This window comes from Pseudopipra pipra, chromosome Z (assembly GCF_036250125.1).
Source record: "Pseudopipra pipra isolate bDixPip1 chromosome Z, bDixPip1.hap1, whole genome shotgun sequence".
NCBI classification, from domain to species: Eukaryota; Metazoa; Chordata; class Aves; order Passeriformes; family Pipridae; genus Pseudopipra; species Pseudopipra pipra.
Window position 1 is genome coordinate 56,964,119 of NC_087581.1, and position 15,846 is coordinate 56,979,964.

General features: G+C 41.1%; 1 protein-coding gene across 2 annotated transcripts in view; it reads left to right on the top strand.

Moving 5' to 3' along the window:
• Nucleotides 1–956: 956 nt before the first annotated feature.
• The window catches only part of HSD17B4 (hydroxysteroid 17-beta dehydrogenase 4), a 57,540-nt gene continuing 42,650 nt past the window's right edge, over nucleotides 957–15,846 (top strand). Inside the window, exons 1-10 of one of the 2 annotated variants that reach the window (XM_064642619.1) lie at nucleotides 957–1,077; nucleotides 3,901–3,954; nucleotides 8,095–8,202; nucleotides 8,560–8,619; nucleotides 9,626–9,647; nucleotides 9,753–9,799; nucleotides 10,464–10,548; nucleotides 11,132–11,319; nucleotides 13,718–13,809; nucleotides 14,384–14,408. In XM_064642619.1, the coding sequence (XP_064498689.1) occupies nucleotides 1,017–1,077; nucleotides 3,901–3,954; nucleotides 8,095–8,202; nucleotides 8,560–8,619; nucleotides 9,626–9,647; nucleotides 9,753–9,799; nucleotides 10,464–10,548; nucleotides 11,132–11,319; nucleotides 13,718–13,809; nucleotides 14,384–14,408 (742 nt within the window). In that variant the 5' untranslated portion in view covers nucleotides 957–1,016. Of the gene's footprint in view, nucleotides 1,078–3,534; nucleotides 3,655–3,900; nucleotides 3,955–8,094; nucleotides 8,203–8,559; nucleotides 8,620–9,625; nucleotides 9,648–9,752; nucleotides 9,800–10,463; nucleotides 10,549–11,131; nucleotides 11,320–13,717; nucleotides 13,810–14,383; nucleotides 14,409–15,846 lie in introns of those variants that run through there. The other variant, XM_064642620.1, reaches the window with a different exon arrangement.

Here is a 15,846-nt window from a genome sequence, read left to right on the forward strand (position 1 = left end):
TGCATTCTGCTACTCGTGTTCCTTTGCTTCACCATGGGGTCACTGCGACGGAGTTCTCCATGAACTGCTCCAGCGTGGGTCCCTCCCACAGGGTGCATTCCTTCGGGAGGTGGGGTCACAAGTCCTGCCAGCAAACCTGGTGCAGCGTGGAGCTGCAGAGGGACAGGTGCTCCTGCACCTGGACCACCTGCTCTCACTCCTCCTTTGCTGACCTGGAGTTTGGCAGGGCTGCTGCTTCCTCAGCGGTCTCTCTTCTCTCCCACAGCTGCTGCAAAGTGGGTTTTATACTTTCTTAAACACGTTCCCGCATAGGCACCAACACCCGAGGGTCTGAGCCGTGCCCGGCGGGGGTCCATGGGAGCCGGCGGGAATGCTGTGCCTGGCCCGGGGCAGCCCAGGCATCTCCTCACGGGGGCCACCCTGCAGCTCCCCCCAGACAGCCGGACAGCCGCACCCAGCACCGCCTCCCGCACACGGGCTGCCAAAACACGGGACGGGAAAGGTCGGCCTATTTCACACTAATGGTTCGAAACAGAGTTCCCACAGACAGTGATTTGGATTGGGAAATTGTAAATAGAGCAAAAAATAGTTACACAACACAAACCCTAAGATTAACATACAAGAAGTAACTATAGATTAACTCTAAATGGAGGCGTGATGTCTTACACCAGAGCACCAGGGTCTCGCAATCCACTCGGCCTGGCTGTGGCCCCTTCAGACACACGTGGATATGCCTGCGGGAGGAGCAGGACCGGCGGGATCCTTCTCCGCCTTTCACAGGCGCCGTGAGAAAGCGGGACCGGGCGGGGCTGGGCCCGGGCACCACCGCCCATGCACCGCGGCCGCGCTCTCCCTCCCAAGCTCTCCCTTCCCTTCCCTCCATCCCACACTACACTTCCCAGCGGGCGATGGGTGCCGACGCACGCGCGGTCCCTCCCCTCCGTGTCTCTCCTCGTCCCGCCCGCAGGCGGGGCCGGGCCGGGCCGGCAGCGCAGTCGGGCCGGGGCAGCGGAGCGATGGCGGCGGCGGGGTTGCGCTTCGACGGGCGGGTGGTGCTGGTGACCGGCGCCGGAGGAGGTGAGCGGCGGCCCGGGGGTCCCGCACCCGCGGGAGGGGCTGTCCGGGGGGGCCGGCGCTGCAGGCTCCGCGCAGCCAGCGCTGCCCGCGGCCCTCGCAGGTGCCCCCGGGGCGGCCAGTCGGGCTTGGCCGGGGACAGGCGGGTTGTTTCCCTTAGAAAAGAGAAGCGAGGCTGCGGGCGAGGCGCTGTCAGCGCCAGTCCCGGCCGTGCCAAGGCTGCACAGGGGTCACAGCTGTGGCTCCTGCTGCCCTCCGTTCGAGCTGAGCCCCGGCACCGCCGAAACTTGTCCCGCCGGTGCTGCGCCCGAGCGCGTAATTTCTGCTCTTTAAACACACGGGGGGAGCAGCGACCCGTCGGTCATGGATGTCCTCGTATCCTGGTCCCTTCCAGTTGTGCTTTGGCCCCGGTGACTTGACGCGTGTGCCCCGCGTGGTTTAGCACTGCGCTGTTGCAGCGGCGCTTTGCGGGTGCCAGCGGTGCTGCGGAAAGCAGCCGCCCACCTGTTGTGCCTTCCCTGCCCTCGTTGCTCCCGGGAGCCGGCCTGGAGGCGCATGGGAGAGGGCAGGAGAAAGGGGAGAGGGTGGGGAAGAGCCCTCTGTCACCGGCAGGGCGGGCCTGCGCTGTTGGTGGTCTACGGGCCTGGCCTCTCCAGGGAAGTGGATTTGCAGTAGAATGCTTGGTTTTGCCAGCGAAATGTTTTTTATTTGTTGTTGTGGTGTGGGGCTGTTTGTTTGGGGTTTTGTTGTTCATTTTTACCCCTTTTACTATTATTTTTTCTTCTTTCTCTGCACGCGTGCTTGACCTGTACCTGCTGTGAGACTTGAGTAAATATACGAGCTGTCGGTGTATCCACTGGGCGAGAGGCAAAGTTTATGTTTGTGATGAGCTGGTAAAGGAGCTTATTCTACGATCCTCTAAGAAGGTTCCACCCTTCCCCCAGCAAAGTTTTGCTCTCATTTGGTGGAGCTGCACATAGCCAGAGTTGTCATTTTGGGGGCCTAATTAGGTGATGTTGTGGAAAGCACTGAGCAGTCCATGCACCTGAAGGTGACTAGCGTGAGCATAATTCAGGCCAGATGTTCATGGTGTTTTCACACTTTTACCAGACCTATATTTATGTGCTTCTCCCTGTATAGCAAGTCTCACTGAAAAAAACAGGTTAAAACCTTTGATAATAGCAAAACAAAGCCACTTTGATAATAACAAAGCTTCTGAAAAGCACTGCCTTGAGTAAAAATTGCTTGTTATAAGTGTGGGTGTGCTTACCCTTGTACTTCTAGTATTAGACTGCTTGAAAGTTGTTTGTTAAGAGAAAAAACTCATCTTGTATGTTTTATTTCATAATAGGTTTTTGATAGGTGGTTATTTAAATTTAGGGAAGCCCTATTAAATTCAGATTAGTTCTTGTTTTGCTTTTATTTAGTTCACAACACTGTAGTTAGACTTTACTGCTAGTAACATTATTTTTCAACATTCGTTTTTGGATTGGATACTGGTGCACAGATCAGAGCTAGGAATTTATTTTAACATCTGGAGCACTAATTTGTTTTAAAGTGAGACCTGTTTTCACATACACAGGCATCTAAGATACAGTAGTTTCTTTTCACTTTGGGCAAATCCCTTGTGAATTACTGTTCCTGCCTGTCATGCAGCATTGTCATTGTCCATGCAATTCAACCTTTTTTTTTTTTTTTAAATTAGTTTTGGTTCTTAAACATTCAGTCCTTGCTGACCAATTGAGAATGCCAGCACATATAACATGGCCTGGGTTTTGTGCACTTCTCACAGTTGTGTGGCTTTTCAAAACAACAAAAAAAGTTTTCTTGGAATTGAGTTGCATGAGGCAGTGGAAGTATATGCACCTCACATGTATTACTGTCCACTGCAGAGGCTCAAGACAGTCTTAAAGGAATTTTCAATTTCTTAGTGTAAGATTACTGTGTTTCAAAACAGTCTAAACAGTTCTGATTTTTTTTCTCCCATTTTTTCTTTTTAGAATTGGCTTTGAATGTTCTGGTGAGGGCCAAGTAGACACTGTTTGCACTGTAAAAAACTTGTTTCTGACTGATCGTCACTTGATCATTCAAATTTCTTTTTCTTTTGAAATTAATAAAAAAAGGATCAGTGTCATTGATCTCAATAAATTTGACTAGTACAGATATAATCTAGAAATGACAAATAACTAACGTCTAACACAACTAGAATCTAGGCCAGAGTAAAGGTGCAAGACCCTTGTTTTGTATGTAATGCAGAATTGACAGTCTTCTGTTACCATAGGCAAAATGTGTATGTGTCTGGTTAATTGAGGTATTAGGCATTCCTTTGTATCCAGATGATTTTGTCAATACATCTTGAATCAGAGTTAAATTTTGTTCAGTTTCTTTTTCAAATCTTAACTTTAACCAGGGAAGTAGCTTATTCACTTAGAGTGTAATTAATTAACTTGAACCACCCATTCCTTCTTCACTGTGAAATCAAGACATTAAACGTTCTTCCTTTCAAATGTATTTTTCTGTCACAAGCACAAACTCGACAGCAGCTTTCCCAGATGGTTCTGTTGAATGCAGTAACAAGGAGTAAGCATGGTTTGTTGGTTTTTTCTCTTGACTGGAGGTTTTGTCTACAGTTTACCTGTTTGTATACTTGCAAGTTTTGTACTTATGAAAAACTTTGAACTCCTGGGGGAAATAATGTTTTACTTTGAATCTTGAAGGTGTTTGTGTTGAATTGGTGCATTTTTCTTGATGCAATTAATTTTTGTTTAGCTTTTGTCTGAATTGTAATCCAGGAAACACTTGTTTTTAACTTTTTTTTTAACCTAGGTTTGGGGAGAGCCTATGCTCTGGCTTTTGCTGAAAGAGGAGCTTCAGTAGTTGGTAAGTTTTATGTTAGCTAACTTGATCTAGACAATAACCTTTGCCTTTTCACATAGCTTGCATTCAACTGTCAATGGCCTTTTTGACGGTAACCTTTGTTATTTAATGGTTTTCTGTCTTATCTTTTGCTGTTTAACTTTTGCTTCTAAGCCTTACTTTCTTATGAAACAAGCTGCCCAAGTTTCTCCGTGGGCTTATCTTTGCTGGAAAGCCAGTTTGAGTCAGATCATTTCCCAGATTTGACTTTCACCTATGCATACCAGTCTTTACCATGATTTGTGGCCAGAGAGTGTTGTCTTAGGTGAATATTGCTTAGAGTCTTCCAATATGACCATTTGAGTAGGTGAATTTGTTATAGTATCTTCTCCCAAGAAAGAATTTACCGGAGTGTAACTCAGTATCAGTAGCATTGTTTCTTTCTGCAGCTCGTGGGACAGAAGAGCCATCTGGTCCTGGTGACATTGCCAAATAGCTCTCAGTAAAAGGATTTCTGATGGGTTTGCAGTACCTTGGTTGAACCTTCTCAGGGCATCTTTAGTTCTGAAAAATGCTGCATCACGTGGTGATTCTGAAGGTTAAGTTATATTCTTGGGCACTTGCTGGCAGTCAGCATTGCCATTTTTAGTTTGACTATTAAGAAAAAGTTATTCACTGAAAGGGTTGTCAGGCACTGGAACAGGCTGCCCAGGGAGGTGGTCGAGTGACCACCCCTGGATATATTTAAAGGATGTTTGGATGTGGCACTTAAGGACAGAGGTTAGTGCTGAACTTGGCATTTTAGGTTAATGGCTGGACTTGATCTTAAAATACTTTTCCAACCTAAATGATTCTATGATTTTATGATTTGGCTGCCTGTGAATGAATTTGTACAGGTATTGTTGATAAGTTCAAGGTTAAATGTTTAAAGAGATCATGGACAAGGATTTGCTGACTAGTGTTTAGCTTTCTAATGAAAATTGCAATTTCGGTTTACAAAATTTCATAAAAATTGTTTTGTTTCACTTCATTGGTTTAGTATCATATATGCGTGTATATCAATATATGTGCATAGACAACTTTAAAAAAATCTAGGTAATTTTTTTTTTGTGGTAGTTGCCATCTTTAATGCTTGTCTTATTTACTAGAGATGTGAGTACTTCACCTTGAGTTCTCTTATGTCACTAAAGCAGCCCAAATGTTTTGATTGACTCTGTGTAGGTAAGTGTTCTGACTTACCAGAAGGATCTGAAAGAAAATGTATTGTATTGCCTAACCACAGCTAATAATCCTATATCTCTTGGCCTTATTGCATAATAGCTATATCAGTAAGTTAAGAATTGACTGTAAGGGCAACTTCTTGTTTCCTTTTGGAAACTGCATTGCACTTCACCTCTTCTCACAGTGTGCAATTACCTCTAAATGCTTGCATTTGTCTCTTTTGTTCTCTTATGATTCTGACTTCATAGAGTTGAGAAGTTATTTGTGTAAATGTGATTTTGTTAAACTCAAGCAGATGTGAGACTCATGCCATGTCTCTTTAAACAAGTTCCATGTTCTAAGTTCTGGAAATGAAGGTATGTTGTAAGAACAGTGATCAAATGCCCTGGAAGAACACGGCAGCTTTTCTGCCCAGTCCCACATCTCATCTCTGAGTGACTTGCTGTTGATGTGGTTAGATTGACAAGAGCAACCCAGGTGGAAAAACTCCTTTCCTCATCACCTAAAGGCTGCCTGCTGCCACCTTTTTTTGTCATGCTTTGTCTCCTTCATGCCTCTCATCAGAAAAAGTTGGAAGAGGGAGGAAGGGATGATTTGCTTCTGTCTTGCAATCTGTGTTATGCCCTGACCTGTGGTTTCATCCAGTCTATCTGAGAATTCTTCTGTGTTGCTGTTTTAGTTTAGTTTAGAGTAATGCTTTTGAAGCATCTCCCCTGATACGTATTTTATTTGTATTTTTGTTCGCATTTTGGAATGATATTTGGTTGCATGAGTGGAGTTCCGTTAAAAACCAGACTGGAAGATGCAACTTAGCAGCACATCTGCAGCGTTCCATGTGTGTGTTAGATTTATGACACCAGAATACAGCAAGAAATGAGCTGGCTTGTTTTGCAAAAAAACCATGAACTGTAGATGTCAGGTCCTCAGCACCACCTGTTTCACACTTCTGCTGCTCACACTCATAGCCTTAGAGGAATTCTTCTCTGAGATTCAGACTATTACCAAGCTCTGTCACAACTGCTGTGGTCTCCAGCTCTTTTCTACTGGATGTTTTCAACTGGAAATTACATGATGGAAAGTTTGAGCTTAAAATACTGTTATTGGTCTGTTTCAAAGCGTAGAATAGCTCAGTTCTTTCTTTCATGCTCATTTTTGCTTCAACTCTGTTGATGCTTGCGCTCAGCCGAAGGTACTTTGCTGCCTCTGAAAATTTTCTGAAATATTTAATTAAGTTTTTGTCAGCAAACTGCTAATGAAGGGAAGGGTCAACACATACAAGTTTTGTCTTAGGTTTTAACGTCTTAATAAGACTGAATGTTTTGTGTAAATGTTTACCACAGAATTGTCCACTGTTATTTTCCAGGAGAAATTAGAAATTCTAGTGCTGTTCCTGACTCACTTTCCTTTAATATCACGTTAAAGGCTTGTTATGTTGCAGACTGAGCAGCCTGCCTGTGTTGCCTACCCTAAAGCTTCACTACTCTTGGAAATTTTCCCTAATGCCTCACCTGAATTGTGCTAGCTGCATGCTTGGATGGTTAGATATTGATCTATTTAACTGGGAGATTCTGTCTCCTTTCTTTTTTGCATCAATCTCTTATTGTACTTGACCATAGCATGGTGTTCTGCCTTAATTCTTCCTACTTCAGGCTAGGTGTGTTTTGGGTTTGGTTTGTTTTTAATTGGTTGGGGTTTTTTGTTGTCATGTCCCTCCCCTCTACAAAGCCCCTCACTTCTTCTGGGCTTTGGCATTTTCATTTACTCATATAAGTTTTCTACAGTGTTTCTGCATTTCTCTTGTGCTGCAGACAAAGGTGAAGACAGGATTTCATATGAGCCTTTCTTTGTCTGGCTAATAGAGAATGATTTTGTCATGTGTTCTGCAAGCCATATTCCTGCTTATATGGAGAGTTAAAAAAAAGGGCAAAAAATGGATTTATTTCATTTGGTGATGATACAGCAGACTTACAATTGCTGTTTGTCATCAAAATTAGCAAGAATATCTTGCATATTTTGTGGATTTCACTGTGTCTGGCTTCTTGAGGACTTCTTAGAAGTTAGAAGGCACAAAGCTGGAGTTTGCCATAGTGAAAGACCGTTTAGCAAAATACCATTTTTGCATGTAAATTCAGTCAATTCTGGCTTTCTTACAATTTCATTTTGCACCCATTTAAACATACTTCTTAATATTTTTTGAAATTCTTTGTTCAAATATAATGTTTGGGGTTTTGGGGAGTGTTTTTGTCCCCTGCTGAATTCTGTGAGTCGGTGAGAAGTGCAAATACAGCAACAGTGCAGCAACGAGTGGTGATGGTACATTGCAACTACCACCATTAATGATATGTACCCCAGTACTGAGAACAGCCTGGAAACAAAGCATCTCTATGTGTCAGGTGGCCCTCTTATCCCACAGGAGCAGGATCTGAAGATCCAGAGGAGGCACTTCTCGCTTTGTTCAGGCTGCTTGATCTCTTCTATAGTGAAGCTGACTAGTAACAATTTAGCTACTCTATTAAACATGAACAAAGTCTTCCCAGTTTTGCTTACAGTTCATGCAGTAGTTAGAGCAGGGTGACAAAAAGACCAGAATAAAGCACCTATGATTTGTATGTATTCTAGATATTAATCTCAGAACTACAACACAATTACACAGGTAGCCTGGGCCGGGCAGACAAGTTGAATATGTGGTGCAGGGGGGGGGAAAATGCTCTGCTTTCTGTGTTATTAAAAAAAAAAAAAGGGATAATATATATTACACTAGTTTTTAAAAAAATAATCATGTGTCCTACTATTCTTTTCTAGTCATCTGAGATTTTCAGTAATATCCAGGTACAGCAGGCTTTATTAATACTCCTTATAACTTCTGGCATGATAATGAGGTAAGGACAGAGCATGAAGTCTTGAGTTTTAACAATGAAAAATTCATTTCTTTGTCATTCATAGTCAATGATCTTGGAGGTGATTTCAAGGGATATGGCAAGAGCTCCTCAGCTGCTGACAAAGTTGTCAACGAAATCAGAGCAAAAGGAGGGAAAGCAGTACCCAATTATGGTATGTTCTTTTTCCAGACAAGTATAATGCCTTAATGAAAAGTCGACACTGCTTAGTAAAGGATTACTTCTAGCTTGCCAGTAACATAATTTAAATAGATGTAATATGATGTGGGTTGGAGATGGATGATTCTTACTTGCTTTGCTTCGTGTTTTTCTTGCAATGGCAAATGTTGTGCCATTTAGACTTACTGTGTGGGTTTTGCTGTAGGACACATGCAAATAGTGGCTGAATTTAGTTTGTATTGGGGTTGTACACAATTGATTTTTCTTAGCTCCATGGAGTTAGTTGTTAATATCTTGGAAGTGCAGTATATCCAGTTAATTTTATTTGAAAATTTGTACCTTTTCCTTACAGATTCAGTGGAAGATGGTGAAAAGCTTGTGAAGACAGCCCTTGAAGCTTTTGGGAGGATAGGTACAATTGCTTAATTCATATTGAAACTTGTTTGCAAGGCAAAGCCATTATAAACAGTGCAGTTGACAACAAGTATATGAAGCACAGGATGACAACAATAATACTCACCAACTCTTGATGCCCTTGGTCAGTGAAATCTGATTAAGGGGCTTTCAACTTTTAATCTAAGTGGACAACTTTTCTGATTTTCTTTTTCCGGTGTGTTTTTAGCAGAAGTTTAAGGCTTAATATATGATACTTGTTTTCCTGCCCTTCAGAATTTTGGAACTTCAATAATGGTTAACAGTTTCTGTCTCAAAGCACAGAGTCCATCAAGTGTTATAACAAGCTGCATAAAATTAGCATAAGCAACTGTCATGCTTTGAAAACTCTCCTGCTTATGTAAAGTCAAAATGCTTTAACAGAAATAAAAAAAAAAAAAAAAGCTTGAGGTATTTTACCTAATAATTAATTGTTTGTTTTTTAGCATGTGATTGCCACTGTTTAACTGTGATTTTAACTCAGGGCTAAATGGTTTAAAGGGATCAATCAATCAAACCCAAGAGGAACCTCATTAAATATTTGACAAAAAATTGTTGTGATCCAGGTTGCTTTATTGGCTTTGTGTCTCTGTGGTTCCTCTGGTTATCATTTGGGCTTACTGCAGCAAAGGTGGTGGTACAAACTGCGTAATCAGGAGCACTCTGAATTCAAAGCAAACTTCAAACTGTACGGGATGGCTGCATCCTGCAGGTATTGGATTCCCAGGTAGCTGGCACTTCACAGCTATACGTCTCTCTCAGACTTTGTCTTGTTGGCAGGCTGAGACTTAACTGTCCTGAATCGTTGTGTCTTAATTACTGTCCAATGGTAGGATACACTATTAGAGACAAGGAGCTATAGAATAGTAGTATGATGTATATATGCAGTGTTCTTGTCTAGATACATTTTTAGAAGTGGGAGAAAAGTAGAAACAAGCTTGTACGTTATAAGTGCATTCACTTGGTTTCCATTTTTTTTTCCCCAGATATTGTTATAAACAATGCTGGGTGAGTATACCTGAGGGTTTTGTCCTGTTTGAGTGTGGACTATCACTCTTGTTTCAACAACTGTTCATCTCCTGTTTGTTTTGTTTTCCTAATGTTGCCTTTTAGGATCCTAAGAGACCGTTCATTTGTTCGGATAAGTGATGAAGACTGGGGTGAGTTGATTTTAAAATGACTTTAAAATGTGCTTTCTGTGTGAAAGATGAAAGGTACATTCCTCCCTTTGGAGCAAGGAGGAAGAGAAGTCAGGGAAGACTTACCTTTTGCCCTGAAAGCTTAGTGGTAAGCTGCTGGTGTTTAATTTGCAAAACAGATCTATGCTGCAATGCATGGTAGGTATATGTAGTTCCAAAGGGGAAGAAAGGCTTTACTTACCACTCCTAGTTGCTGAGTGGAATACAAAAAAGCCATGTGAATTATACACAATAGTTTTTGTGAGCAGAACACATTCCCAGCACTAGCACTGAGTGGCTGAATACTATATAGGCTTAAAAGAGCCAGAACTAACTAGAGAGGAAAGCATTCTGATGTGCCAAGGGACAGAAGAAAAGGTGAAACCTTCAGTGAGATAGTATTGATGGTGTTGATAAGCCAGTGGAGAAGACTCTTGCAAAGATGGTCTGTCTGCTGTTAGTCTTTGTCTAATTCTGCCTATTTGCAGGAATTTTGAAATAAAAAAAAAAAAAGAGTGCACCAGTCTTTTATTACCAGTCTCAGTGTGAAGAGAGTGTATTTTTTGTCATGAAGAAGAAACATGGTTTATTTCAAGTTGGGAGAAAAAACCCTGGAAATATTGAACTGATATTAATTTGTTCCTAGATATAATCCATAGAATTCACTTGAGGGGATCGTTCCTTGTCACCCGAGCTGCATGGAATCACATGAAAAACCAGAAATTTGGCAGGTAAAAATTTGTCTTCTGTTTTGTTTTTTCAGTAGGGAATAACAGACCGATGCATGACAGTGAAGGAGTTTTGCACCCTTTTCTTTCACTACCCCAGGGGTGAAGCAAAATCAGTTAAAATGTTAAGCCTGTTCAGTTCTGATCCCCCCTCTCCACCTCCCCAGCCAAATGTTTAAAGGGGTTTTTTCCATGTATTTAAATGTATTTTTCTGAATATTTGAGACAGGAGGTGTAGAACTGTGAAAGTACTGTTTCTTTTCATGGAGACTGGTTAGAAATGTTTGTTACTTGGATGTTACTGTAAATCCACGGGATTCTGATCCTGCTTCTTTTTACTCAGATGATTGGTACATGCAGTTCTGCTTGTAGGTTGTGGGTTCTTTTTGTTTGTGGTTGGGTTTTCATGGGGTTTTTTGGTTGGTTTGTTAGTTTTAACCTTTTGGACAAATGTACTTGTCTGAGAAGTTATAGGAGTGTTCTTAGTCTGTCTTGGTACGTATTACTGTTAGCGCAAAGAGTGCAGTGAAATCAGATTTCTTAGTTTTTTTCAATTTAATATTTTTTTCCTCTCCTCCCCCCTAAGAATAATTATGACATCCTCAGCTGCTGGAATATATGGAAACTTTGGTCAGGCAAACTACAGTGCTGCAAAGCTTGGCCTTTTGGGTCTTTCAAACACAATTGCAATTGAAGGCCGAAAATACAACATCCACTGCAACACAATTGCTCCAACTGCTGGATCCAGGCTGACTCAGACCGTCATGCCACAAGGTGAATCATTTAAGGTCTACCTGTGCTGATATTTTTCGGTGAATTGAAGCACAGTACATTTTCTTGTCTCTCAGAAAATGCAAATTGTTCACAGTTCACACTCTGATAGTCATTGTTCCCACTACCTTTTTGTCTCTGAACTGTCAACTTACTTGCTTTACCTGTTGTGAGGAATTCTTATTTTCTGCCACAAGATAAAAAGCAAGTTTTCTAATTTACAAAAGCAATCTCATGTGGCAAGGCTCTTTAATTATAATCTCTTCCAAGATCCTCCTACAGTAGTGGAAAGGCTTGTTTGTTTCATCAGATGTGCAATCAGGTATGGGCATAAGGTGTCTGCACTTGTTACTATATTGCCTGATTGCAAAATACTGAGTTTTTGCACAGTGCGTCATGTCTGTACTTAGTTGTTTCATGATCAGCAGGAGATAATAGTGAACTGAGTTGCCTAATTTTTCCATATTGCACAGTTACTAATCTTAGAATGTCTGAACAGGTTTTAACAGAGCACTGCATTGTGAAGTCAATATAAGCAACATTTTAGGAGACAGCTGTGTATAAAGTGTAAATTTAGGATAAATAGCCTGACTAATTACTTTGGCAAATGACCAGAAAAAAGAAAAATAATTTGGAAAAAAGGGGCCATAAAAGGAAATTGCTCTCAGATAATCTTCAGGCTAATAGATTAGCCTATTTCATTTCCCTTCTGCCCTCCTTTTCTCTGATGATAGGCAGATTTTAAAGCCAAGGAAATAATGACATTTTTCGGACTGATCTACAAGGTATTGGAGAATAGTATATTTTGTACATTATGCATAGTTTAAATGCTTGATTTTGTTTGACTAAAGTATGCTGGTTAGGTCTAAATAATCCAGGTAGTCATGAAATCTAGCAGTTCTACAGGTTGTAGTTTTCAGGGATTTATTGCAAATATTTACAGAAGAGCCAAATACATTAAGCTTGCAACCATGAGTTCCTGAAGTGTAACATGGGGGACAGTACTTCGTGTCATCTGAAAATTTGCTGATGATGGACTCAATCCCCTCATCTAAATCATCAGTAAAGATATTAAACAGAACTGGGCCCAACGCTGATCCCTGGGGGACACCACTAGTGACTGGCCGCCAATTGGATGCAGCCCTGTTCACCACCACTCTCTGGGCCCGGCCCTCCAGCCAGTTCCTAACCCAGCACAGAGTGCCCCTGTCCAAGCCACGGGCTGCCAGCTTTTCCAGGAGTATGCTATGGGAGATAATGGCAAAGGCTTTACTGAAGTCCAGGTACACTACGTCCACAGCCTTCCCTTCATCCACCAGGCGGGTCACCTGATCATAAAAGGAGATCAGGTTGGTCAAACAGGACCTTCCCCTCCTAAACCCGTGCTGGCTGGGTCTGTTCCCTTGTCCATCCTGTAGGTGCTGTGTGATTGCACTTAAGATGATCTGCTCCATAACCTTGCCAGGCACTGAGGTCAGGCTGATGGGCCTGTAGTTTCTTGGGTCCTCATTCTAGCCCCTTTTGCGGATTGGTGTGACATTTGCCAACTTCCAATCATGTGGGACCTCCCCAGTGAGCCAGGACTGTTGGTAGATGATGGAGAGTGGCTTGGTGAGCTCTTTCGCCAGCTCCATCATGCTTGATGACCTTTAACTGAGGAACAGCTATGTATCTCTTGCTGTTGAAAGAATAATATTCTAAAAGCTGAAACAGGAAATTAAACAAAGTTATTATTCAAACAGTGGATAAAATAGGTGATAAGAGCTGCCTGGACAACCACAGTCTGCTCCATGACAGTGTCTCAATTTTGAGATGGTTTTCTATTGTGCCAGATGCTGGTAGAAATCCAAAAATACAATTGCTATATAAATTCATCAGGGCTGATATTCCCTATCTCTCATTTGGAAAAATCAGTGTTTCCAGATGAGATGTTTCTTGAACATTCAACAGGTGCAGTTATTTTCATAATGCCTTGCCTTTCTAACTGACTAGCAGACTAAAAGGAAAATTGCTCAGGTACATCTCCATCAGGATTATGTCTAGCTGCCTTGTCCTTGTTTCAGGCTGCTTGTCAGATGGAAATTTAGGAAGGTCTCTGGCTTTGCAGTCTGCATGTAATTGTGTTCCCAACATTTAAACAGACTTTCATCTCTCTCTCTGAGAAGCAATGTCATGGGGTTTGGCAGCATATGTGTGTCTCACGAGTTGTTCGTATTTAGGGGATCTTCAAAGTTTCATATTGTTTGTCCTTTTTTTTTTCATGACAAAACACTGTTGGTTAAATTCTGGCTCTCCTGTTCATCAGAAGGTGTTAAAGTAAGAATAATTTGGTGAACATGTAGAGGTTTTTTTATTTCTACTTTCTTTGTATTTTATAATTCCCCTTTCCAATCTGCTCTAGATCTGGTCGATGCTTTCAAACCAGAGTACGTTGCTCCCTTAGTTGTTTGGCTTTGCCATGAGAGCTGTGCAGAGAATGGCAGTCTGTTTGAGGTAATTTTTTTATTTTCCCTTTCTTCCCTCTCTTTCCCTCCCTGCATCCCTTTCCCCCAAATCAGTAGTTTTTTTAGCCTATCCAGTCTTAAGCTTTTTGGAAGAAATGTTGACCATGTTGTGCAGTATTTGACAAGTACTTCAGGTAGTAACAGCCTGGTCAAATTCTGGTGTGTGCTCAAAATACCACGAACTTGTTACAATTCTAATTATTCTCTCTTAAGGTTGAAAAGATACTAAAGAAACTACTTCAAAAGACATTTGTTTTCTAAATCATTCAAATACAGAAAATAACTTGCAGAATTGCAGGATAAATTACTTAATTATGATATTCATTATAGGTATTGTCATCAAACTACTGGTTCATAAGTTGGATGGAAGCTGTTATCTTGTACTTAGAGTTTTATGTTGATGACATTCTGCTGCTTAACTGAACTGTTAAATGCAACCAGCAGTAGTTCAGAAATTTTTATTATGTTTGTATTTGTTCTGGAGTATAGTTTTGTTTCCCTATACTACCAAAGCTTTACTTTGTGGCATGTGCAAAGTTGATGATTTTGTTTTTTCTTGGCAGGTGGGAGCTGGATGGATCGGAAAATGTAAGTACTTTTTGTTGCAGGATTGATCTTGTTTTTTGAATTGACATTAAAAGTATGCAGATCTTCTGAGCAGTTAACCTTTGCTCAAGACATTTTTTTTAAGGGGGAGAAGATTAACAAAAACTGAGGTTCTGAGGAAACTGCTTGTTTTAAGTAAAAGTCACAAATTTAACTTCACATGGAGGAAATTGGTAACTTAGGCGTGTGCATTGTTATGGTTTTGAGCTGACTGATAATGACTGAAAATCTGCCTAAGTAACCTCAGCTCTTGAATCCCAGATGTAATTTGACGTCAAGAAGAATCTCTGTTTTTGGTATACATTGCTGCCTTTTCTTGATAACTTCAGTTTTTCTGTGATATAAAAGTAGCACATGCTGGTAAACAGACAGCTTTTTGGTAGCTTTCCACATTTATTTATACCTCTAAACATGTTGAGGCAATTAGTCTTCTTAATAATCAATAGCTATGCTAGCTGTATTTTCCTTGAGTAACTGCAGTAACTAGCTTAAATATGAATGTAAAGAAAACTCACAGACAATATTAAGGACTTCGGAGAAGAAAAAATTGTGAAATGTCTGAACTTTTTTCCTGAATGTGTTTAACCTAATACCAGCATTACTAAAGGTTTAACTTCTTAGTCTACATGAATGTCACCAGTGGATTGAAGTAGGACCATTAATTGAAGAATGCATTCCCCCTTCTTTTAAAACATTTTTTTTGCCTACTTGATAACCATTTTGTACACTTCTAACTAACTATAAATGTACTGGTGGCACTGGAATAGCTTTTCCAAGAAGTGAAGTAAGCAGCTTAAAAGAAGCAGGACAGCAGCATGAAACATCTTGCTGCCTTCCAGAAGGAGTTGAGTTTCAATACAGCTGGAAATCTCTCTGATCAAAAGAAAGTATCACTTTTCATCATTATAATGGCTGTTGTTGAAGTTATTGAAATGAAACCATGTTGTTAATGAGGTATCATTATGGCCTTATTCATTGCCTGTTGCTAATTAAGAGCAAAACCAACACGACAGGTTAAGTATTAGTTGCAATCCGGGAAGTCTATATCCTTACAGAACTGATTTCACATTGGCCTTACCAGTTTCTCTCAGGTTACAGTACGGAAATAAAACTTCAAAGACCATTTGGAGATGCTGGCTACTGGTATTAATGTTCTTTCATAGATAGCAAGTGGTTTTCACATTTTTCCTATAGTTTTCCATGGCTTTCAGGAGATTCCTAAGCATTAGTAGTCAAAATCCTGACAGAAGAAAAAGTCTGTAGTACATACTAGCTACGTCTTTTCACTAGCAGAGTCCTAAAATTGATGTAATATTTTTGGAGGGCAGCCAGTTTCTCGTGGCTTCAATGAAATTTAAAAGCAATGCTATTCCCTTTCTAAATGCTAGTTAAAAGTGGTGAACCCTTTTAGTCCAGCTTG